This window comes from Colius striatus, chromosome 4 (assembly GCF_028858725.1).
Source record: "Colius striatus isolate bColStr4 chromosome 4, bColStr4.1.hap1, whole genome shotgun sequence".
Taxonomy (NCBI): Eukaryota; Metazoa; Chordata; class Aves; order Coliiformes; family Coliidae; genus Colius; species Colius striatus.
Genome location: NC_084762.1, coordinates 52563275 through 52590358, shown reverse-complemented (window position 1 = coordinate 52590358; position 27084 = coordinate 52563275). Strand labels below are relative to the sequence as shown.

General features: G+C 39.5%; 1 protein-coding gene across 1 annotated transcript in view; it reads right to left on the bottom strand.

Annotated features, from left to right (window-relative positions):
* The window catches only part of ASXL3 (ASXL transcriptional regulator 3), a 136512-nt gene that overhangs the window by 88048 nt on the left and 21380 nt on the right, over positions 1 to 27084 (bottom strand). Inside the window, exons 2-3 of the mRNA XM_061995876.1 lie at positions 23774 to 23856; positions 23671 to 23673 (exon numbers count right to left, since the gene is read on the bottom strand). Coding sequence (XP_061851860.1) covers positions 23671 to 23673; positions 23774 to 23856 — 86 coding nt within the window. The remainder of the gene's footprint in view (positions 1 to 23670; positions 23674 to 23773; positions 23857 to 27084) is intronic.

Sequence of the window (27084 nt, the reverse complement as noted above, 5' to 3'; positions counted from 1 at the left end):
CAATACTTAACCATTTAAAGGAAATAATTAACAAGCATTCCTGAAGGAAGTTCACTAACTACTGTACAGCTGAAGTTTATTTAGTTTATGGGAATTATGGATTTCTTTTCTCACTTCAGAACTCTTTAAAATCTTAAAAGCTATTTGATGTTGAGAGACCAGATTCTAATATGAAATTACTGTACTAAACTATTTCTCCCTGATAGAAAGAGTAGTATTAAAGCAAATTGCTATGCTGAACTTCAAAGTGATTTCTTTTTCTTTCTTTACTTTTGCTAGCAATTGTTTACACCATATGCTTTTATCTGCTAACACAAGCACCTCCTTTCACTCCACCCCGTGCCCACCTCTTCTGTACCCTCCACCTCTTGCGTTACAACCCAAGATCTTCCAGATGCCTACAACAACACGACAACAAGCTGACCTGCTAGAGTTTGTTATGCCATTTTGGCCACACCATCCATCTGCCTAAGTAATCATTTTCCAAATCAGGAAGACAGTTGAATGCTTGCTACATTTTCTATGGAGATCTTTACCTGGAAAGAACGTACCTATTCATTGAATGGCAATGCTGAAATGACCACAGCAGACTTTCACAGTTTTTACTTGATGGAAAGTAATTTCCAGGGTCTTGGTTACCAGTACCACATGCAAGCTCTACTAGTCAGTTAAAATTTTAACTTCAGTACCGACAGAATTCAGCTACAGACTCCTCAACCATGATGGACTTGTTTCCTTTTAATTTTTTCCTCTTATTTTTCTTCCTATCTTCTGTTCTTTTATTTTCCCTCTATCTTCCTCTTTTTCTTTTCTTCCTCTCCTTTTCTCTCACTTAACTTTCATTTATCTTTTTCTTCCTTACCTCTTTTTCTCTTCTTTCCTTTATCTTCTCAAGCACGCCATGCACCAGTACAGGCTGGGGACTGACCTGCTGGAGAGTAGCCTTGTAGAGAAATACCTGTGAGTCCTGGTTGACAGCAAACTAAACACGAGCCAGCAATGTGCCCTAGTGGCCAAGGCGGCCAATGGCATCCCAGGATGCATCAAGAAGAGTATAGCCAGCAGGTTGAGGGAGGTTCTTCTACCCCTCTACTCCGCCCTGGTGAGGCCTCATCTGGAGTCCTGTGTCCAGTTCTGGGCTCCCCAGCTCAAGAGGGACAGTGAACTTCTGGAGAGAGTCCAGTGCAGGGCCACCAAGATGATCAGGGGACTGGAACATCTTCATTTGAGGAAAGGCTGCGGGAACTGGGGCTGTTTAGTCTGGAGGAGACTGAGGGGGCATCTCATTCATACTTACAAATATTTAAATGGTGGGTGTCAGGAGGTTGGGACATCCTTTTTTCTATGGTATCTAACAACAGGACTAGAGTTAATGGGACGAAGCTGGAACACAAAAAGTTACACTTAAACATAAGAAAAAACTATTTTACTGTGAGGATGAGGGAGCCCTGGCACAGGCTGCCCAGGGAGGGTGTGGAGTCTCCTTCCTTGGGGGACTTCAAGATGTGCCTGGACATGTTCCTGTGTGACCTGATCTAAGTGGACCTGCAAATGCAGGGGGGTTGGACTAGATGATCTCTAAAGGTCCCTTCCAAACTCTACCATTCTATGATTCTCTTTCCCCCTGTTCTCCTCTCCCTTCACTCATGTTCTGTCCTTTCCTTTCAGCTTTTGTCTCTTACTTTTCTTCTTTACTTTCCCCGTGCTTTCTTCTGCCTTCTTTTTTGTTCCTTATTTTTCATTCTTTCATCTTTGTTTTCTCTTTTACTTTTTTTTCCTCCTTTTTCACTCTTCTCCCTTTTCTTTTCCATCTTTTTTTTTTTTTAAAATTTTTCTTTCTCTTCTTTCAACTCTTTTCTTCCTCTCTCACACTTTCTCTTTCTTTGCTCTTTTGGTGGGTTAACTTTGGCCAGCAGCCAAATACCAATCAACCCACTCACACCTCCTCAGAAAATGGAGAAAAATGAAAAAGCTCATGGGTTGAGATAAAGACAGGGGGGTTGTTTACTAGTTACTGAAACAGATAAAACAGACTCAATTTGAGGAATTAATTTGTTGCAAATTGTAGAGATAAACAAAAAGCAACAGCTCCTCACTTCCAGGCTCAACTTTCCTCCATCACTCCTGATTCCTTCCTTCCCCCTCACTGAGTGTCACTGAGGGATGGGGAGGTTACAATCAGCCCATAAGAGCTCCTCTCTACCACTGCCTCCTGCTCACATCTTTATGTCTGCTCCAGTGTGTGCTCACTATAGGCTGCAGCTCCTGCCAGGAGCCTGCACCAGCCTAAGCTCTCCATGAACAAGAGCTCCTTCAGGAAATACCCAAGTGTTCCTGTACAGGGTCCTCCCCAGGCTACAGTGTGGATGTCTGAACTACTGTGGTCTTCTACAGACCGCAGAGGAATCCCTGCTCTGGTGCCTGGAGCATCTCCTCTCTCCTTCTTCTCTGACCTAGGTGCTCACACATCTTCTGCCTGAGTGATGATTTTGTCCTTTCTTATCACAGAGACACCACCATCTTGTTTGCTCAGACCAGCCATGCCCTGATGTGGGTCACAGAATGGTAGCAGGGTTGGAAGGAACCTCTAGAGATCATGTAGTCCAAATCTCTACTAAAGCAGGTGCATCTAGATCAGGTCACACAGGAACATGCCCAGGTGGGTTTTGAAGGAGACTCATAATCTCTCTGGGCAGCCTGTGTCAGGGCTCCCATACCTGAACAGAAAAGAAATTTCACTGCATTCAAGTGGACCTTCCTGTGTTCCAGCTTGTGTCTGTTACCCCTTGTCCTGTTACTGGGTAGTTCAGAAAAAAAGATTAGCCCCATCCTCTTGACGCCTGACCTTTAAGTATTTATAAACATTGATAAGGTTACTTCTCAGTGGTGTGTTCTCCAGGCTAAATAGCCCCAGGACTTGCAGCCTTTCCTCATAAGAAAGATGCTTCAGTCACTTGATCTTGGTAGCCCTGTGCTGGACTCTCTCTAGAAGTTCCCGGTCTCTCTTAACTGGGAAGCCCAGAACAAGATGCAGTACTCCAGATGTGGCTCTACCAGGGCAGAGTAAACCTTCCTCGACCTGCTGGCCACACTCTTCTTGATGCATCCCAGGGTGCCATTGGCCTTATTAGCCATGAGGGCACATTGCTGGTGCATGTTTAGCATGTTGTCAGCCAGGACTTCCAAGTCCCTCTGCAGAGCTGCTCTCCAGTAGGTCAATCTCCAGCCTCTACTTGATCCCGCTGAATGGCAGCACAGCCTTCTGGGGAATCAGCCAGTCCTCCTAGTTTGGTGTCATCAGTGAACTCTGTCCCCTCCTCCAAGTCATGGATGAAGATGTTTCTCATAGTTTGACATGACAGCCGTTTCTGATAATGGGGAAGGGGCTGTAAAGATGGCTACTGTAAGAAGTTGCTCGAAACTCTCCCCAGGTGTAAGCCACTATTGGGGCTGAGCCAATCAGGTGCCTCTACAATCACTTTTTAAGAAGATGATGCTGGAAAACAAGGGCTCTTTCTGTTCTGTCCTTCTTTCCTGGCTAGCGGTGGTTCAAGGAGTTGGAAGAGAGAGAGAAGCAACCATGCAGACTCCAAGGTCAGTGAGGGAAGAGAGGAGGAGGAGGTGTGGTGGAGCAGAGATTCCCCTGCATTCTATGGAAAGGACTCATGAAGCTGAGATTTGTTTGCACTTTGTAAAGACCCCATGGCAGGGCCAGTGACTGTGCTCAGAGGAGGCTGTGTCTTGTGGGAGGGACCCTGTATTGGAACAGGAGAAGAATGCAAGGAGTTGTCCTCCTCTGAGAAGAAAGAGGTGGCAGAGCCCATTTGTGAGAGACTGACCACATCCCCCATTCCCTGCCCCCTCAAGCCATTGAGGGGCGAGGAGGCAGAGATATGGGGAGAAGTGTGCTGGGCCGAGGAATAAAGGAAGAATGGGAGAGGGAGATCTTAAAGTGCTGCTTGTATTTTTCTCATCCTCTTGCTCCGTTTTTTTGCTTTTTGTTTAGTTCTGTTCCTTGTAAGCAGTAGAATAAACTTTTCTTACTTTCCTCTCTAAGTCAAGTACTGGAGTCTGTTTTGCCCTGAACCGTAATTGGCAGTGAGCTCTCCCTGCTCTGGTCTTGATCCATAACAACCTTGGTTATATTTTCCCTCCCATCTCACTGGGGCCTCCACCATACTAACGAGGGTGGGGGTGGATGGGGGGCAGTGAGGAAGAGCCTGTTGTGGTGCTTCATTGCTGGCTGGGGAAAGCCACAACAATGTTGAAAAAGACTAGCCCTAGAACCAATCCCTGTGGAATCCCACTGGCCACAGGCCTCCAACTCAACTCACCACCATTGATCACCACTCTCTGGGCTGTGTCATTGAGCCAGTTCTTCATTCACCTCATTGTTCACTCATCCAATCAACACTGTCTGAGTTTTCCTATGAGGATGTTATGGTAGATGGTGTCAAAGGCCTTGCTGAAGTCAAGTTTGGTCAGCTGGAGCAGGAGGCATCCAGCTGTGTCTGGCCTGGGGCAGCTCTAGCCTCTCCTCACAGAGGCTGGCCTGCAGCCCCTGCTGCCAGCACCTTGTCATATACATCTCTTTCTTTCTTTCTTTCTCTCTTTTCCACTTCTCTCTTCTGTTTCTCATTCCTCCCTCTCTTTCTACTTCTCTCATCTTCTCTCCCTATCTCTTCCTTCTTGCCTTTCCTGCTGTCCTTTCTCTCTTGCCCTTGCTCTGTCTCTCCATCCTATAATATCATATTCTGATAAAAGAATCACACTTCTTTTGAAGCAGAAATATAACAACAAATCTTTTTATAAAACAACAACTGAAATTACTAATTTGTATTTTATTTTTGTTAACTTCTACGCAAAACAAAGAAGGTGTATGACGTCATCTTTCAGACTGGCTATTAGGAGGAATTTCTTTACTGAAAGGCCTGTCAGGCATTGGAACAGGCTGCCCAGGGAGCTGCTGGAGTCATTGTCCCTGGAGGTGTTTAAGAGATGGTTGGATGTTGCACTTAGGGAAATGTTCTAGTGGTTGACAGGGCTGGGACAAAGGCTGGACTTGATCTTAAAGATCTCTTCCAGCTGAAACCATTCTCTATCTTATTCCTTCTCACTCACAAAAAAATCAGGGAAATCTCCACAGATGTTTTTCCTTTGTTTCTTCTCCTCAGTTTTCAATTAGGGTGTGACTTCTAACCAAAAGAATTCATAATTTTGAAACTAAATGTCAAATTCTCTCATAATTATGTGGAAGTGTCCTGCTTATTTTTATCGTTAGAAACATTGTATCCAACCCCAAAAGAAAAACAAACATATGAAAATGCCCTATTTGTACATCTTCAATTCACACTCCATTGACAAAAAAAATCTAAAATCTATTATACCATGTGAAATAATAAAGAAATGAAAATAAACATTCTTTCCTTCACTAAAGATTTTTCTCAATATTATTGTGTTTGAAGAGCAATTCAAAACCTGAGAATGTTTTACTCAACCACTAATACAGACAGAAAAATCAAACTGATATACAGAACAAGGAAGCAGTGAGTAATGACAAATAAAGGCTAAATCCAAAAGCAAATTACTGTTTTATAGTAACATTTATTTCTACAAAAATACTCCTGTAAGCAAGATGATACTTTCACATTCCGCACTAAAATAAATGTAACTATTACAATTTTGCTGACTAATAAATGTCCATATGTCCTTCAGATATTTTTCTTAAGAGCTCTTACCCATAAGGAAAGCTTGAAAATAAATACAGAATGGTCAATCACAGTACATGCTGTACCTTTAAAAATATAGAAACATATGATTTACTGTATTAAGTCAAATTAAAATATTTGGCTGGATGTGAAATGTTTAAGTTATACTTGTTGTACATAGGGGAGTTTAACTTGGCAAAACAGCATAGCAAAAGGTTCTTTCCTTCCCTCAAAGGATGGAGCACAAACTTTTATTTTCATGTTTTAACTTAATCCAGCTGTTGGAATTCATAGTATTAGTTGATCTTCTTATTCTTGTTTGACTTAGAACAGCTCATTAAGTCTGGAACTGAGAGATTTAAGTTTCTCTTTAACATACAGCTAAATATGGTAAGTCTAATTTTAAAATGTCACAACCAATGTTTTAAAATTGTAACTATAATAACCATGAAATAATTTGTAAAAACAAAGCACTGATAACTAAAATAAAGGGTTTTGACTGGCCATTCTTGGTAGGTGCATCATTCTTTCTGAAAGGAAGCTTGATTCTGCTGAAGTCATGAATAAATTCCCTTTGAATGTAGAGGCTGAGGCACACACACATACAAAGGAAGAGCAAAAGAAACATAACATAATATGTAAACACACAAAAAAATCCACAAAACAAAAACCAGACTTAACCAGAAATTTCCTTTTTGTTAGTCATCCTGATCACTGTATTTAAATATTTTCAATAAAGAGTTAAATGGAAGTATAATGTTAATTCAATTATCAATCATGTCATGAAATCCTGGATTTTAAGCCTGAGCACAAATAATCTTATATTGCTACTACTTTGGTTTACACGGTACGTTATTTAACTGAATGATATTTTGATGCAATTGTTTACATTAATGTCCTTAAACTACTACTATAAATAGAGAAGTGCTAAAGGTTGGATTGGGTTTAGTGATGGGTTTGAATGAAGGGAAAAGACAGTTAAGAGTATATATACAGTTTGAAACTGCCTAATTTTCACTGGCCTAGAAAAGAAACACTGACTGAAAGCAAGCAGTCTTAAATAACAAAATCAAACAACTTCCCACTTGTCATATATTCTTTTAGCAGTGTATAAAAGAAAAAATCCAGGTGTACTGATAGCATCATAAAAAAAGGGAGCAATAATAACTAACATGGACTATTTGCAATAGTAATTGTCTAGATCCTGCATTTGTTTTATTTGTAAATGAAATATAAAAGCACAGAAGTGAAGTTCTTTTAGTAAAAAAAGGTACAAAGTGGTATATCTTGATATATCTTGATATCTGCTATCAGGAATCTATCTTAAGCAAGCTTACTGAAACAACAGCAAGATACAGCAGTACCTTACCTATGGATGCTCCAAGATACTAGACAAGGTGACTCAGCTCTTTTGGCTTTTTTTTTATTTTATTAAGTACTAACTTCCAACAAGAGTTACTAGATCCAATTTTCCTTTCTCATATTACAAATAAAATGAAAATCAAAAGACATGGGGGAAAAAATCCATTTATCATCTCTTGTAGCTATTGCGGGCAAAGAGCAAATTATTTCTTAGGACCCTTTTGAGCTTTTTCCCATAGCCTTTGCTATCGGAATACCTGAGGAAAGGTTGTATTTGATTATAATTTTGTGATTTACAACTTTATATTCATAAACACACCTGTATGTGTATAAAGGTGAATTTCTGCCTGTAGGAATATTCACATATTCAAGCACTTAAACAATTTCATACCTCCAGTATTTAAGTTCTTTTACTTACACTGGTATATATGTTTTGGTTCTCAGTTCTCTGTTGATACTGTAAATATTTGCCCACAATATAATTAGTGGTTCTAGCTTATAACTATCATAAAACAGCCTCACTGACAAACGCAGAATTTGTTAGGATTACAAGCAAAAGATGGGAGGTTTTTATACCACTGAAAGAAAATTTGATCTTGCAGAAAATATGATTTTTCTTCATGTAGTAATACACAAGCAAGCAAAAGGTGTTTAGGCACTTATAAAATTCTGTTTTGAAATGAAGAGCATGCATGTGATTTAATTTCATGGTAATTAAGACTCCGACCTACGAGACTCAAAATAAAAAAAAATACGATTACTACCAGCTAGCCTTAGATAGAAAATACATTGACACCTGCAAGAAATTTTCTGAACAGTTATCCCTGATCTTTTTCATGGTCTTTGTACAGTGAAATTCTGAGGCTTTTTCTAGTCTCCATTTCATAAAAATATACTTCAAAATTTTAAATTAAATATGGCAAAGCATGAGTATAAGAGAGCTAGTAAATTTTTCAGTTCATGCAATATGAAGAAAAAAAAATCAGAGAAAATAATTACTTCAGTATTATTTTCCCTTAAGAAATAGTTTAATTACAGGTAGACTGAAACACATACCCATATCTTTATAGAAACATAAAGACATCCACAGCAAACTGTTACAAAAATAAATTATTATTAGAAAATGATGCTTTCATAGGAAGCTTGACAATGTTTTCTTCTTTCACATTCAAGTAAAACATATTTAATTCAGTCTGGCAGAAATGCCTATGCTTCTGCTCTAAGAAAAATATGGTAATGATGAAAATAAAGGACTTGACAATTTACTGAATACTGAGCAGAAAATCTGTAATGAATTGCTTGTGTTGTAGCATTCAGCTTAGGCTTTTTATTTTCCCCAGTTGCTATGGAATACTAGAAATAGCATAAAAAAAAATACCATTTTGTGGGAAGTTATGCATGTCCCTTAAGACAGAGTGCTTAGAAATAAAGACAAAAGTCATCTGTGGGATAAATTAAAGTCAAAGCAGTAATAAATATTAGGTTTAAATACTAACTTTTCAATGCAGAAGAGAAATACAGAGCACAACACAGAAATGTGAAATAAATCCAACCCCAACAAATAAATCTCATTCAAAAACTTGCAAGTTCAAACCTAGAATAATTCACTTTGCACCTGCAAGAAAAAGCAGCTTCTTCAGTTACTTGGATGTTGCAACAAAAGCTCATAAATCTATAAAACCAAGCATATCTTCAAGTTTCCAGCCAGACTTCCATTTTCACTGTCTTCAACAGATTAAAAACTTTTCCTAAGAACATTTTATCAGAGTGTTCATTAAAAAGGTGATTCTTTCTAGCTAAAGTCTCCACATCATTCTGTGTTTGAAAGTTTTATATATGGCTGCTACTGACATGAGTGTTGAATTCCATTTGCCCAAATACTTTCTAAAGGAAATACATTACATTATCCTTGCCTTTTCCAAGCACAAGGAAGCTGAACAAGGTTGGGGGCTACTCAGCAACAGTTCTCACATTTTGCCCCTAAGTAGCATACACTGATATTAAGCTCTCTTGTAGGTTTTGTTTATGACTTATTAAAATAGAACACTAGTCTATAACCTTTGTACTTTAATGCTAATATGTAATTACAGAATCTCAAGGGCTGGAAGGGACCTCAAGAGATCATCTAGTCCAACCCCCCTGCCAGAGCAGGACCACTCAGAGCAGGTCACACGGGAACTCATCCAGGTGGGTTCTGAATGTCCCCAGAGAAGGAGACTCCACAATCCATTGGAGCAGCCTGTTCCAGTGCTCCATCACCCTCACAGTGAAGAAATTCTTCCTTGTATTTCTTTGGAACCTCTTATGTTCCAGCTTATATCCATCCTACCACTGGTCATCATTGAGAAGAGCTTGGCTCCATCGTCCTGGCACCCACCCTTTACATATTTGTAAACATTAATGAGATCACTCTTCAGTCTCCTCCAAGCTAAAGAGCCCCAGCTCCCTTGACCTTTCATTTTAAGGGAGATGCTCTACTCCCTTCATCATCTTGATGGGCCTGTGTTGAACTCTTTCCAGCAGCTCCCTGTTCTTCTTGAACTGAGGGGCCCAGAACTAGTCACAATATTCCAGATGTGGTCTCACGAGGGCAGAGTAGACGGGGAGGAGAACCTCTCTCAACCTACTGCCCATAGCCCTTCTAATACACCCCAGGATGCCATTGGCCTTCTTGGCCACGAGGGTACATTGCTGGCTCACACTCATCCTGCTGTCCACCAGGACTCCTAGGTTCCTTTCCCCTACACTAGTCTCTAAGACTCATTCCCCAGCCTATACTTGGAGTACAAGGGGTTACTCTTTCCCAGATGCAAGACTCTACACTTGCCCTTGTTGGATTTTATTAGATTTCTCTCCACCCAACTCTCCAGCCTGTCCAGGTCTCGTTGAATGGCAGCACAGCCTTCTGGTGTGTCAGCCACTCCCCCCAGTTTAGTATCATCAGCAAACTTGCTGACAGTGCCCTCTGTTCCCTCAGCAAGATCATTAATGAATATATTGAACTGTACCAGTCCCAGCACCAACCCCTGAGGGACTCCATTAGATACAGGCCTCCAACTAGACACTGCCCCATTGATCACCACTCTCTGCCTCCTTCCCTTCAACTAGTTAACAATCCACCTCACTACCTCATCATCCAGCCCACACTTTCTCAGTTTTGCCATGAGGATGCTGTGGGAGATGGTGTCAAATGCTTTACTGAAATCAAAATAAACCACATCCACTGCACTACCACCATCTATCCACCTGGTTACATCTTCATCAAAGGCTATCAGGTTGGTCAAACATGACTTCCCCTTGGTAAAACCATGTTGACTGCTCCCAATGACCCTCTTGTCCTTTACATGCCTGGAGACAGCACCCAGGATAAGTCATTCCATCACCTTTCCAGGGATGGAGGTAAGGCTGACTGGCCTGTAGGTACCTGGCTCCTCATTCTTGCCCTTTCTCACGACTGGAGTGACATTTGCTTTCTTCCAGTCCTCAGGCCCCTCTCCTGTTCTCCACAACTTACTGAAGATGATGGAGAGTGGTTTAGCAATGACTTCTACCAGCTCCCTCAGCACCTTTGGGTGCATCCCATCGGGGCCTGTGGATTTACGTACATCCAGGTTGCTCAACTGATCCTTAACCGAATCCTCACCAACCAAACAAAACTCCTCCTTCAACCTGACCTCCTCTGATGTCTGGGGCTTCTGAGGACAATTTCTAGCAGTATAAACAGAGGCAAAGAAGGCATTCAGTAGCTCTGCCTTTTCTGTATCCTCTGTCACCGGGGCATCCACCTCATCCAGCAGTGGGCCTACATTGCCTCTAGCATTATTTAGTTTCACCTGTGATGTATTTGAAGAAGCCCTTCTTGTTATCCTTGACCTCCCTTGCAAGGCACAACTCCAGTGAGGCTTCAGCTTTCCTAGGTGCATCCCTACATCCTTTGACAAGAGTCTTATATTCATCCCAACTGGCTATCCTCTCTTTCTATGATCTATAGAGTCCTTTCTTCCACTTGAGTTTGCCCAACAGTTCCCTGTTTAACCATGCAGGTCTCCTGGCACCCTTTCTTGATTTCTTACCCACTGGGATGCTCTGATTCTGAGCCTGAAAAAAGTGATCTTTGAACAGAGACCAATTATCTTGGACCCCTTAGCCTCCAAGACCCTGTCCCACAAGATGTCTCCTAGTAATAGCTTGAAAAAGCCAAAGTTGGCTCTGCTAAAGTCCAGGGCTGTGAACCTGCTTGGAATTCTGTTCCTGCCACACAAGTTCCCGAACTCCACTACCTCATGGTCGCTGCAGCTAAGGCTGCCATCAACCTTCATCGCTTCAGCCAGACCCTGCTTGTTTGTGAGTACAAGATCCAGTAGTACTCCTTTCCTAGTTGGCACATTCACCATTTGCATCAACAAGTTATCATCGATGCACGGAAGGAACATCCTGGACTGTAAGTGGCTAGCTCTGTGAGTTTTCCAGCAGATGTCTGGGTAGTTGAAATCCCCCAGGATTTTAGAACCAGGGCCTGTGATTTTGAGGCTGTTCCCAGTTGCCTGTAGAAGGCCTCAACAACTTCCCCATCCTGATCAGGTGGCCTGTAATAGACACCCACAACAGTGTCATACATGCTACCTTGCCCCTTAACTCTAACACACAAATTCTCAACTTGCCCCTCACTCTCACCTGGACAGAATTCAGTACATTCCAACTGTTCTTTCCCATAAAGAGCAACTCCACCACATCTTTCCTAAAAAGGACATAGCCATTGATGACCACATTCCAGTCATGTTAGCTGTCCCACCATGTCTCTTCAATAGCCACCAGATCATAGCCCCTTGCCTGTACGCAGACTTCCAGCTCCTCCTGCTTATTCCCCATGCTGCATGCATTGGTGTACAGGCATTTCAAGAAGGAAGCTGATCATGTAGGATTCATCCCCAACACTGGCTTACTACCCTTTGGCTCAACTCTAGCGGGCCTGTTTTTATCCCCTTCCCTCTTCAAAACTACTTTAAAGCCCTTTCTGTGAGCCTCACTAACTCATTTGCAAGGATCCTTCTCCCCTTTGGAGACAGATGAACTCCATCTGTCACCAGACCTGGCATCATGAAAATGTCACCATGGTCAAAAACCCCAAAGTTGTGTTGGTGGCACCAGCCTCTGAGCCACCTGTCAATCAGCTGTGCTTTCCTTTTTCATTCGGTATCCCTTCCTGCCATGAAAGGGATGGAGGAGAACACTACTTGTGCCCCTGGGCCATCTAGCATTCTTCCCAGTCCCCTGAAGTCCTTTTTAATAGCTTTCAAATTTCTTTCCATAACCTCGTCAGTACCAACCTGCATTACCAACAGCAGGTAGCAGTCAGTTGGCTGCAACAGACCAGGGAGGTTACTGGCTACATCTCTATCCCAGGCCCCAGGGAAGCTGCAGACCTCTCTGTGGGATTGGTCCCATCAACATATGGGGCCTTCAGTTCCCTTCAGAAGGGAATCACCTACTACTATAATCTTCCTTTTTCATTGAAGCAGTCCTAAGACATGACAGTGGCTGACTCACCACGGACACCTCCTCAAGTGGCCCTACATCTTCATATTCCCTTGCCTGGCCCTCAACTTCCAAAGCCCCATACCTGTTGTGCAAGGGTAACTGGGCAGGAGTGGGTGGCCGGGAAGAAATCTGCCTGCCTCCCCAAGAAGGGACCTGTATCCATTCCCCTCCATCTCTTCGGTCCCTTCGGTTAACCCAGCTAGAAGATGGTAGGGGATCCTCTACTTCTTGTGAAGTTGCTTACACCTCAGAGACTGTAGATTCCCAGTCCACCAATCAATCTCTCTCTCTCGCACTCCCTGATACTGAGTCATTCCACCTTCTTCTTGAGTTCACCCACCAGGTTAAGCAGGTCATTCACCTGTCACATCAAACATAGGTGCCAGACCCCAGCACTCCCTGCAGCCAGAGACCTGAAGACCTACATGTTTATGAGCGATCTCCATCTGGGTCGCCACATTTCTTTGAAAAACACATTTTGGCTGGGTTGCTCCCATAGCTGCCTGCCCCACCAACTGCTCACAATGGCTCCTCCCTCCCAGATGACTCACCAGTCACACCCATGTGCTTGATTTTGCTTGGTTCCATCTCTGCGCTCTGGAGGCATTTAAATCTTGGGCTGTGGTTGCAGCCTCAGCTGGCCCTGCCTTCCTCGCAAGGGCTGGATCAGTGGAGAGGTCAAATCAGTGAAGAGGCCGGTGCCACTGGCCACACGTAGCCTGACCCTCAGCGCCTGTTCTGCCACTGCACTGACTGTCCAGGGACAGTCTGCTCTGGCTCCATAGGTCATCAATTCAGAACAATGATGAAAAAAAGAACAGATTCTGACAAATTTCAGTTTCCTAAAGGTATTTTTGAAAGCTTTGGCTCTAGACAACAATGGAGAACTATTAGTGGAAAGCTCTTCTTCAGGAATAATGCTGGCAAAGCAGGCTGATAAAGGTAGTAAAATCGAAGAACATAATATATTTACCCACCTTCCACATAGTCATAGTTCAGTTTATAGAACTGCTAACAGACTTTGGATAAAAGAACACTCTGTAGTCTGTGAAAGGTCTCATCTCTTCAGTCATTTACAAAAAGAAATCAGACTTAATGCTGTATGCTATAGGAAAGATACTGTATACACACATCTCTCCAACAAAAAAAAAAAAAACAATCAACAAAACAAACAAACCCACCACAAATGAACAGTCTTGTATTGCTGGGAAGATAGATTAAAGAATCTGGTGAAGCTTTCGTAACAAAACTTCTGTAAGTATCTCATTGTTTTGAACATGTTTAGATCTCTTGGATATCCGTATTTAATGTCTCTTGCTGAAAAAGAGACACAAACTTCTAACAGAATTACTCTTTGAAACACAGAAACATTAAAGAATAAAGATCTGTAGCATACTTACTTAAATATTGCTAAAAGTTACATTTTCTTTAAGAAATGTGGGAAGACAGTTACCAAGCAACATACATTTTAGGATAATGCTATATATATTTTAACACCAATTTATAATTCAGGAGGTTTCTCTTTTCATCAGCCTGAAATACGTTACTACTCCTCAGTCTCTTTCAATAATAGTCTACACTGAGAGACAAAACATTGGAAAAAGAAAAGACAATTTAAATTCTTAAAGATCAAAATATATTGACAAAGGAATTATTACACTATGCAAAAAAGCCAATACTGAATTTGTTGATAAATTTACACTGTTTAGTGACATGTGATATCCATCTCCTACTTCAAAATAAAACATCCTTTAATAAGAAGTATTGTCACTCCTGTATAGAGTAACTAGCAAACCTTATAAGACTATCAGCATCCACACTGCTATCCATTATTTGCTGTATTTAAGTCATTGGATTTTGTGTTGTATTAAAAATGAGAGATCTTTAATATGGCATTAACATTATTATGGGGGTCCTGATTTCAGCAAATTGGGCTGTGATAAAGATTTGGGTATGCATTGAAAGATAAAATATTTTTGCAATATGGACCTTTAGAAGTTGAAACACATTTATCACATCTAGTCCAACTGCAATTTTTCTGATAACAGCTAAATAAACTAACTTTTAAAATTTTCATGTTTCCCCTGAATTATTACAGCCTAAATATCTAATTATCTAATTATCCCTTACCAGTAAAGAACCAAACAAATGAAAAAGCATTATGCACTGCACTAGTGTAACATTCTTTCAGAAAACATAGGTTAAGCTTCTGTGGGAGGAGAAGAAACCTAAGTAACTTCATAAGTAAAATAAAAATATTTTGATAGTACCAAGGAAGGTGTCCCACACAGACTGAACTCCTGTTTTCCCAATCTTTTTAGACATATTTTGCAGAGTTGCTAACAGATTTAAAACAAACAACTTAATGGCAAATCTTTTAAAAAAAAAAAAAAAAAAAAAATCAAACAGCATTATTTCCTATTATTTCCATGAAAGTGGTAAGTTGGTTACTATTTATGTTTTATCACCTAGATACAGAGAACTATTGTACCAAGTGGAAAACTGGACACTACATCAGAAAAAATTGTGTATGGAAAAGTACAGAACAGTAACATAATAGTCGTTAGAAAAAGAGAATTAAGTATTCTGAAATCTTAGTTCACCTGAACATATAAGAACAGCCTTTGACATGATGACAAATCAGAGGCTAAGCACAAAAGGGAAAGCCACATGAACTTTTCTAAACCGTTGTAAATCATCTACTGAAGGTCACCGACATGATAAAATGATGAAATTGGGTTTTTATTTCCTCAAAATTGGTCCTGGAACCAAACTAAAAAGCTTGGCTGGTCCTGAGCCAGAATGCAAAAGGGAAAAAGGATGAGAGAAGATTGGGGTAATAGGAGACTGTGGGACTGGTGATGTAGTTTGAGAAAGAGGGAAGATTAATGTAGCAGAAACACTTGGGACAAGGGACTGCATGTAGACAGGAACTAGTACAGATACTGCACCAGTAACATCAATTTAATGGACAGGATGTTGGGAGAAGAGGAGTAGACAAGCACCTCTGCATTTAGCTTTGAAAATTATTAATTTGCTTCCATCTCCACTGTCTTTTTACATATGCTCAAATGACACTGTTAATGGTAAGAACAGTATGCCCCAAAAGTATTCTGTCATACTCCAAAAATTCTTACTATTTACATACAATCATAGAATGGTAGGGGTTGGAAGGGACCTTCAGAGATATCTAGTCCAACCCCGCTGCAGATGCAGGTTCACCTAGATCATGTCGCATAGGAACATGTCCAGGTGGGTCTTGAAGACCTCCAAGGAAGGAGACTCCACAACCCCTCTGGGCAGTCTGACATCATGACATTTATCATCTGAAGTATTTCCAAAATTAAATCCACACTTTGATAAAACTAACAAAGGAATTTACATTTATGATACAAACATGAATTTTAGTCTGCCTTTAACAGTTGGGGCACCTGTTACTACTTGCATCATGCAAAAAAAAATCCCAAACAAGTAGATAATTTTATAAAAAAATGCAGACATGTAAATCAATTTTACTGGACTGTTTAATGAAGTCCCTAGTCAGAAACTCTATGGCTCTTTCAAAGGAGAGAAGCAGCATTAAAAAAAACCAAAACAAGTAATTTCTAAAATACCAAACATGAAGTGAAAATTAAGATATTGGTGGTTCAAACAAACAAAAAAAAAGCCATTCAAGGTAGTTAAATGTCTTATCTTGAAATGGATCTCTTATAGGTACACAGAAAGGAAGAAGCATCATCTCTAATAAATAAAAATTGTTGTAATTAGCTGAGGGAAAACATTTGAGGTTTTAATATTTTACATCTGTTTCATTACAATCTCAAAAAATAGTTTTCAAAATCAATATAAAGACAGGATTACTATTCTTCAGACATATGCCAGTCACCTTTAAACTAACAGTAATCACAATGCAGCAACATGGAATCAAGAATTAACAATCCTCCTCTTAGGCCTGAGTTAATACCATAGTCATTTAGGGCTACATCACTGTCAAAAACTGAAATAATTATCACAGAGGCAACATGGGTGTGATTATGCAAGTTACAGTTCCAATGTCAGAAAGCAATAATGTAGGAAACCCATCAGCTTTACCAGGTTAAACTGCATTGTGGTTTAACAATGCCAGGAATGCCTAGGCAAGAAGGAGCAAGCCTGAAATTTTCAGCTAGTGAACTGCTGCTATCACAACAGCTGAACAAATTAAGTGGTTTGTGTTACACTGCGAAGAACAGTGTTTCACAGTGGTTTCTGAAGTAAATTTATGCAGAAGGACACGTTGTACTGAAAGTTTGATTCTTTCACTGCTCTACAGCCAAGAGCCACAACTGTAGAGGCATAAAAATCAACCTAATAACGCCTGGCAAAAGAATGTGAATAGCTTTCTCTCTGTTCCCATCAAGGCTTCCTTCAGTCCATTGCAGCGAATAACTACCTTCAAGAAAAAACAATGCAGTCCTTCAGCTAAAAAGGCTTCCAAATAAATTCTATCAGACATATGCAACCACAGAAGCCTCTTTACTGTCTGTGCTCTTCTACTAACAATCAGAGCCTTAAGACAAAAACTGTGGTTCTTTCAGTGAAATTTTAAGAGCTTTTGGCTATTGTAAGGCATTTGCTCCTTTTTCTTTTTTTTTTTAAGTGGAAGATAAAAAACTATGACTTGGTAATAATTATAAATCACAATGACATCTTGGAGTTACTCTGAAAGGAAGTAAAAATTTCTGTCTACATGCACAGATAATAAAACAAGGAACGTGAAAATGATAAACAACAGAAGACAGTTGCCAGCTCATTTAGCCTATTTACAGAAACAGCAACATTCAGAAAGGGTTTTATTTTTAAGTCAATAGCTCTAAGGATGAAGTATGCAAAGGCTTAAACAGACGCTGTCAAAAAGATGAAAGGTTTCAGAAATGACAGTAATATTTTCAGGAGTATCATCTCACTTCAGAACTAAAGACAGATCTTGCGTGGATCATGTGTTTTATTCCATTGATAACTCCACTCGGCAGTTCAAAGTGGGTTTAGTTTTAGCTAACCCAGTAGTTTAATATTTCTGCACAAAGACTGTAAATCTAGTAAGAGCGTGTTGAAATTTATTACGGTTATACTTTGCTGCTTTCCTAGGCTCAGAAGACTTAATCAGTTATGATATCACTCATGACATATCCAACACTGTGGAGTGCAGAAGAAACAGCATTACTGCCAGAGGCAAGAACCTCTTCTTAATCTCCTGAAAGACTACTGTGACAACAATAAATCAATAGATAGCTTAATCATGTACGGCAAGAGACAAACATTCAGAAAAAAAAATAGGAGGAGTAGTTAGGACTGATGCCGTGATTCTCATAGTTAAAATGGAGATCAAAAAAGAAACATCAAGAGCAAGAAGTTTAAGGTTCCAACTGGAAAATGAAGAACAGAATAAAATGATAGGATTTCTTTTTCAATCTCTTTTGTGAGAGAACCTGAACAGAATAATCAAGCTTGCTTGGCAATACAGAGGGCAGTTACTCTAGCTGAGCAGCAAAACTACTATGAAATTACCCTGTTCCTGGGTTCACAGTCCTGAGCCTAATGGAGAAGGTAAGTAAACAGCAAGTGTAGCTGTGAGCTAAAAGTTGCATTCTAAAAAGTTAAACAATGTTTGTTCCACTTTGAAAGTTTATTGGCTATTAACTTGTACTGAGAAGCTTTGGCTTTAATTTTACCCAGGCAGGTCAATTTCCCAGCCTCAGCAAGCAAAGGAAAGGCAACCACAGAAAGCCAAGACATTATCTAGGGTTATTAGCATCAAATATTTATCAGAATTTGGATGGATATTCTCCCCTAGGACTCAAACAACATGTATGGCCCAAATACTGGGAAGTGATGTAAAAAAAAAAAAAAAATCACAAAAAAAAACCCCTATGGATCAAGGGATATGCGAGCTCATTCCTCTAGTTCAAGGCAGGATTATCCAAATCTACATAATTCCTGACAGGCACATATCTAAATTGTTTTTAGAGACACATAGAGATCTCTCATATCTCCCCCACAACTCAGAACAGAAATCAATTATATCTGTTAGAAAATAAAAATCTTTGTACTATCTAATTGGAATATTTTCTTGCAAAAATTTAAAGGCCTTGCTTCTTGTCCTGTCTATCTCAGACATGCAAGGTAATTTATTCCCATACTTTTTTCCTATCTTTGGCATACTGGAAGAATTACTATGTCTAAACTCAATCTTCTCTTCCTTAATCCAAAGACGTAATTCATACCAATTTCTGCCTTATTTTTTATCACCCTGTTACTTTTAAGCAGCCTTCAACTGGTTCTATCTTTCATCAAAGTGCAGTTCTTGGAACACAAGGGAATAGGTAAGTTATCTTCTAGTGGTCATACAGACAATTTCCACATAATGACAAAAGAGGGCAAAATGAAGGATTGTGCTCGGGTCAGAGTTTCATACAGCAAGAAACTAGAAGAATTAGATAGAGTAGCTTTTTTTTTTTTTCTGTGAGAATCAGCAAAAATTTTTATAACACATGACCTCTTTAAATATACCTATTATGACCACGCAAGCACCTCTTCGGAAGAGACAGACACAGAGACAAATGTGTATTTGGCAAGTTCCTGTAACTGTGTTAGGAAAAAAAACCCTTTGAAAAGAAGATGTAAGAACCAGGAAGGAAGGCAGGCAGTACTAGTTTTGGCTTGAACCAGTGGGGAAGAAGCAGCTGAAAGCATTGAGCATTCATGAAGAGAAGATTCTTCATTTTTTAGGAAAATAAGGTAAGACATAAAAAGAAGAAAACAGGCTTCAGGAAATTAAACTTCAGCAAACACTCACCCACCATGCACAGAGTCATTTCTGTAAGTACACTGACAGATAGGAAACTGGCTTGCTCTTCCATGAAGGGGTGGTATTAAGCACTTACACCAAAAGCATAGGAATGTTTTTGTATTTCCTTTGTTGACATCTAATTAGAAAGGTGTCTATGATTAGAGAGCTAGTAAACCCAATACCAAGAATAAACATAGAAAAAATTGATTAGATAATAATTAAATAAACTAGATGATCTCAAATCAATTAAATCTGTGGAAATTCACCATAAAGTATTTATGGCTAACAAGACTAGTAGCAGAATACCGACAGTCATTTCTAAGAATTTGTGGAGGATAGCTGTGATTCCAAAAGACTAGCAAACACCTAATGACTAGCTTTTAAACAATGAAAAAAAAGGCAGGGCCAAGAAAGCAGAGAGGCAGTAACTGCATATTCAATATATATTATATTAAATATTATATATTCATGTGTTTCATTTCCCCCAATATGGAATAAAAATTTGGAAGTATCAAGCAGATAAGAAGTTGAATAATACATAGACCTGTCAAGAAGAAACTACTTCAAATCTATCAAAATATTAATTATGGCATTGTAGTAGTCCTTGTAGAGAAGCATCAGTAGGTATTGTGTGCCTTTGGACACTGTTTACTTTCATAAGCAATGAAGAGAAATATGATGCCGCAGAAGGAAACAAGTTCTAATAAGCAGAGGAGATTAAACTGGAAGGGCTGCAAGCACCACGTTAAAGCAAACTTAATTTGAGAAACTTTGTGCAAAAGACCTGAATACAATTCAGTAAGGGAAATTCTAGACCTTAACAGGAATAAATAACAGCAGAAATACAAGATTGAGAATAGCTAGCAAGTCAGCAGGACAGTACCAAAAGTGCACGGAGGCTGAAGTGGATCATACTCTCACTAGTAGTCTATGTTACACTAGCGAAATCATTTCATAACCAGTAGATTGCAAGTCTAGAGATTTACAATGGAATGGGGAATTGTTTTCAGAAGAACAGGACAGTTGATGCTAGGGAGGAAAATCCAGAGCATCATGCACTGGAGTGATCCGCCATCTATCTTCTTTGTAAGGAAATTCCAGTGCCCGAGACTGTTGGGATGACTATGAAACAAATACTTCTCCCTCCTCCCCCTCTATCCCCAGAAAAAAAAAAAAAACCCACACATATATTTTCTATACCCCGAAAATGTTTGCCTTTAAAGTTTTTATTCCTTCGAGGTAGCAAAAGAACTGTCTGCCCACTGACTATTTTCCAACCAACCATCGTAACAGGAAAGTTACTTAAAAACCAAAAATTGACCTGTACAATCCCCAAGATATAGGAAATTGGGTAGTTATATAATCTCTGTCAGGACATGTCAGTACATTTTTATTTCTAACATATACCTGCTTTGTAACTTTGGATTTTTTCCTCCTATTATATTTAACTATTTGAGTAATAATAATAATTAAAAAAAAGTGACACTTGATGCCTTTATTGCAAGCAAAGAAAGGGCTGAATAGCCTGACAGTGTCTTTTTAAAGATTACACATAATGACAATGAGATTGCTGAAAATCATACGTTATTCATTCAGATTTACTACCACAGCAAAAAGCTTTAGATTAATTAATGTTGCAATATATTTGAAAAATGACTGAGCCAATGAATCTCATTCATCTATATATGGAACAGTAGAGACAAGAATTTTTGAAGAACTTCATTTAAGACTGCCAAGGTTCTACTGACAATGAAAATCAATAGAAAACCATATACTTTAGTAGTAACACATTGCTAGTACAAGTTCAGACTTGAAGAAGACACAAACCAATACAGAATAAAACATGCTGGTGACATTCTATGGCTTATGACTAAGTGACTGTATATCAGAAATTTACAGCCCTTGCTCATTTTAGTTGGCTGCAGCACAGAGATCAGAAAAAGAGGGTGTATAGATATGCTTGAGGGCAGGAAGGCTCTTCAGGGGGACCTGGACAGGCTGGAGTGATGGGTCAGGGCCAGCTGGATGAGGTTCAACAAGGTAAAGTGCTGAGTTCTGCATTTGAGCCACAACAACCCCAGGCAACAATGTCTTGTAGTTTGGGGAACAGTGCCTGGAAAGATGCCTGGAGGAAAAGGACCTGAACATAAGCAAGGTATGTACCCAGGTGGCCGAGAAGGCCAATGGCATCCTGGTCTGTATCAGAAATAGTGTGGCCATCAGGACCAAGGAAGTGATTGTCCCCCTGTACTTGGTGCTGCTGAGGTCGCACCTCAAATACTGTGTACAGTTTTGAGATCCTCACCACAAGAAGCACACTGAGGTGCTGGAGTGTGTCCAGAGATGGGCAACAAAGCTGGTAAAGGGTCTAGAGAACAAGTCTTATGAGGAGCAGCTGAGGGAATTGGGACATGTTTAGCCTGGAGGAGGCTGAGAGGAGACATAATTACTCTCTACAATCACCTGAAAGAAGGCTGTAGTGAGGTGGGAGTCAATCTCTTCTCCTAAGTGACAAGTGATAGGACAAGAGGAAATGCACTCAACTTGCACCAGAGGAGATTTAGATTTCTTACCTAAAAACTCCTTCACTGAGATGGTTGCTAGATGGTGGAACAGGCTGCCCAGGGAGATGGTAGATTCATCATCCTCGGAGATATTTGAAAGATGTGTAGATGAGGTACTTAGAAACACAGTTTAGTAGTGGGCTGGGCAGCATTAGCTTAGTGCTTGGACTCAATGACCTTAAGGGTCTTCTCCAAGCCAAATGAATCTATGATCATCTCAACTAATGGCAAAGGTATGATATTGGCAGAAAGGTATTGAAAGAAATTCAGAGCTGGATGAAGTAAATGGTATACTCTAAAGACTGAAAACAAGTAAAACCATAAGTTTTACTTATGGGTACAACAAGTACATGTATCAAGTCAAATACCTTATTGGCTCCTTTTAAGAGTCAGGCACTCAGATAACTGCCAGTTTGTGCCTAGTTAAAGTGTAGCAGAAACTTTTACATTAAATCAAAAGTGAGAAGAGATTTAAAAAAAAAAAAGAATCAACATGGAATAAACATATTTCGGTTTTATGATTGTAGAGTTTAGAATTTTTAGGCAAATCAGTTTAGCATGACCTAGTCTACGATGTAGTACAATGTTTCAAGTAAAGAGTGAAGAACATCGCATTTTATCTTTCTCAGTTATCTAGATATTCATGACCACATATGGCTTCCTGCAATTTATTACACACTCAGACATATCTGCACATACCATACCATGAACAAAAAACCAGAATTAATCTGAATTTCCTTCCTATCTCCCTGCATCTCCTAGTTTCTTACTAACTGAAGAAATGAAAGAAGATCTAGCTTTGAACCTCTTTCAAGTAATATTTCTTTTTATGATTCATTCTGCATCAACTAAAAAGGGCTTCCTCATTTTCTATATTCAAATCATAAAAACACTGCCTTCATTCCCTCCCATAGGTTTTGCACACAAAATTTTATTAATTCACTCTTCACTGAAACAGGAATTTTTTTAAATTACGAAGAAATGTTATTATCAGGCATGTGAGCCTCTTCCATGCAGTTCCTTCATATCACAAGACGTAGGAAGAAGAAAGCCATCTATTCACTGCTGTGAAAAACAGTATCTTAATAAAACCAGATTTTCAAAGTTGGGTTTTCTGGCTTTTTTGTTGTTGCCGTATGCAAATTGTTGCAGCACAGCATACATTTGGACATTCATTTAAAAAAATTTTCATTCCCTTGTTTCCTTGGCATCATTGCCAAATATACTTGAAGTAATTTCTTGACAGGAACTAAAGCATTTTATATCTGTCAAGGATGGTAAATTCAACTTTTACTTTCATACCACCTCTTGCAATTTTACAAAAACACAGCTATTATAAGCCTGTTACATGGCTACCAACAAAGCAGTGCATGGTTACTCATTGCAAATAATCATGCAGTGTTCTGTTTCTTAAGAACTGCAGTGAATTCAGTAAAAATCTGTCCCATAGTTACTTCTAGTTCACCAGAATAAACTCAGAAGTAATAGACATAATATGCCGCTACTCTTCTATACAAGTTTTAAAGTTCTCTTGTTCTAGATTTTAGATTCCCTTTGCTTACAAACAGCACAAGCATTAAAACAATTTATTATAATAGAAATTTTTTACTAATATTTGGAGAAAAATAAATCTCCAACCATCAGCCAGTTTTTCCTCAACTTATTTTACTTCCTGAACAAGTTTTCATCTGCAGGTCACTAAAAGACCTATCAAGTAGTCAGTCCAGATGGTTTTCAAAGAGACAGCAAAAATACAGAACACAAACACTGACCTTGTTTCTTTTAACCCTTCTTTCTGAATGACTTCCAGTATTTGTTTTGCAGTCATTGGTGAGTTGGGGTACTTTTCCAGTGCCTGAAAAGAAATAATAAATGTTTAAGTGACAAGACACAGCTGCCCCGTGAATTTGAAAGGTTATGTGATCATGCAGGTTTTATGTAGTCATTCGTGAAAGTCAGGGAACAGTAGCGTTGAGACTGTAGTCCTCTGTCTGTTGGAAGACCAGATACAATCAGCAAACTGCAGCAAGAATAAGATTTACTTGCTGCTTTTGTGCATCATCTGCTACACATGCCTGGGAAAAAAATCTCACTGGATTCCAAATAAAGGATTTGAACTATGCAACTAATTTTACAACACAGCAACCGACTTCCTGTCAGACAGGAGGGAGAAAAAAACCAAATAAAAACAAAAGCAAAATACCCCACACACACAAAAACCCAAAACTCAAACAAAAAAAAAAGAGAGAGTTTTTATTATTATTATTATTACTTTGGAACTACTTGAGGTCATATGAATATTCTATACTTAGATTTTGTCATGACCTCAAGAATAAAACTGGCTAAAACATTACATTTGTAGAATAGGAGATACTGTCAGACTTGACAGAGACAGGTTTAAAATTTAAGATACTTTTTGCTTCTAAAAACAATGAAAAATGAAGCAGTCATAACAGTCACAGCACACAAGATGCTACATGACAGAGTGCAGTATAATTTTCCAGTTCAGCAGAGTTTTCCACTCCTTTGCCTTTTCCAATTGAGCACAAAGTAACCCACTCCTCTTTCCAGATGCAACCATCTTGTACAGATTTTTCTGGTTTTCCAGTTCTTTTTTGTCCCAATCAGTTTTAAGCTGTTAAACAAACAGCCACTCTTTTGCTTGTGTAAAGTGCCAGATTGACAGCCTTGGAAAATGAAACCTTTCAATCAACAGAAGAAGGTGCAGCACAGGCCACAGCAATCAAGCTTCCCAGAGCATCTTGACAACATATCCCAGCCAGATATTTCAGATACTGAATTTCTGCCCTGGATAAAAAAAAAAAAATCAGATTGATCTTCAAATTCATCCAGTCCTGAGCTTTTCTCTAGTAATTACCAAATGATGGTCATTGTGAAAGTAGCTACCGCTATGTAGATACCTGCCCACTGGGAACTAGGAAACCACCACATCCTATCACACAAATCATCAAACTGTGAAGGGTGCTAGCTAGGGCTGTAATTCAAGCAGCCCATCTAAAGTCAAAGCCTCCCTGCTCACTACAACTTGACCAGCTCAGCCCTCTTCTGCCATTTAGTAGTTTTGAATTACTGCCTGTTCTTCCCTTTCACAGTCAAAACAGAGTTTACCAAATCCTTTGGTTCTCTGTTATGGATGAGCTTCGTATCCTTTATGTTTCAGTTCCACAAAGGAAAATGCAGAAGTGACGGCTGCACTAGAAAGGTCTGGGAGTTGAACTGAGCTTATCTCATGTACATCAATAGACAAGATTCAAAAGGGACCTATCAGGAAAGGAAAACCGGAAGGTGATTTGAAGGAGAAAGACGAGGGAGCAGGAAAGAGTATGGCATTCAGTAAGGATGGAAGGAACTATGTAGGGCTGGGAAAAAGGCCATTGCATGGCAAGGGAGGAGAAATGATACGATATATTAGTGACAGAATCATCACGACATATGGGAAAAATGACAAGATGCACGTAAAGATTAAGACTAGGATGAGAAAAGATTAATGGTGTGAAGAGACAAAAATGAAAATTTTACCTTTCGTGAAGAAGACAAAGGACAAGGTAAAATAAGAATACACCAAAATAAATGGAAAAGAAGATAACTGAACTGTGAATGTTCCAGAGGGCAAACTGGAGAGGACAGGAGAGGAAACTACACTGTACTGGACACGGCTATGAAGGAAACTGTGTGCACTTGAAAGTGGCATTACTCACTGTGGAGGATTCCCTGTTTCTCTTCCTGAGTACAGGTCCCTCAGCACACCTGGGCAGCTCCTCCCTGCAATTGAGAAAATTTGGGTAGCCCTGTCCCCTCCTCTATGAAATCACATCCTACTCTATAAAGTCAGTAAAATGTCCAAGTATTACCACGTGACTGACAATAATAGGAAGAAACAATAAATCTATGAAAACATCAGAAGTCACCCCGTTCTGGACAATGGGAGAAGGGAGAGCAGTTTGTGCTGAGGAAGCTGCACTGAACTCGTTGTGGAAACAATGGCCAGACATTTGGATATGGAAGATCATCTTTACCAAACAACAATGAAACAACAAGCAGGATGCGTAACACTGCTACAGAAAGTTTAATCCAACCCACAAGGCAGATTCAAATACCACAATATGAAGCGGACACATTCAGGGTATAATGACAAACTGAAATGCTGAGTATGTTACACAGGCAGAAAGCACTGGAGCAAACAGTTGCCCACTGTGTGGACTTGTTTCACACCGGACATGTAGTGTGGGCTGCAGTTCATATACCCCATGAACTTAACTCTGTTCATCTAGCCCTTTAAACCCTTTAAAGCCTGTAATTTAAAGCACTGTTCATACCCTAACTGAAAAGTATTAATTCTCCAATTCAAATACTTCTTAAGTTGGAAATCCTGTTACTGTGTACCCGATTAAGTTTTTTTTATCAGAATGAAGATTAGTTTAGCAGAGAATCTTAGTAAGGATTTTTTCTGCCCCTCTCACCATCCCCTTCCCACTCCCTCCCCAACCTTAACCTAATCATTTATCACAGTAAGATAATAAAAATCTCATTTTCTTCCCCCAGTTATGGAAAACAGCACCAGAGTATTATTTAAGACTCTGTGAGCTAATTAATACTTTGAATTGATAATTGCACTAGTGTCTCTTGCCTCTGTATCTCATCATTAACACTGCTAAAAGTCTGCAAACACTTTTGCATTTCTAAGACTTTTAAAAATAATATTAGAAATTCAAAGTAACTGTGCCTTAAGGCAAATAAAATACTAAAATACAGTAACATACTTAAGTCATAGACTTCTTGGTCGGAAAAAGTAATGCACGTCAGTCTAAGAAGTCTTTATCTGTTGCAAATATCCTTCTCTTTACTCCCACTCCATCCACCAACACTCATATCGTATCTGGGCAGTGACTAATAATGCTGACATTAAAACATGCCAAAATACTGTCATGAATAGTATGATTGTTTCAAAGTATTTTGTTAAGAAGGACAAAGGCAGAAACATGGTTCACACTAACTGCAACCTCTATCACAGAGGATCAAATATGCTCTATTTATTCCTACCGTTCAACCACAGCCTTAAAAA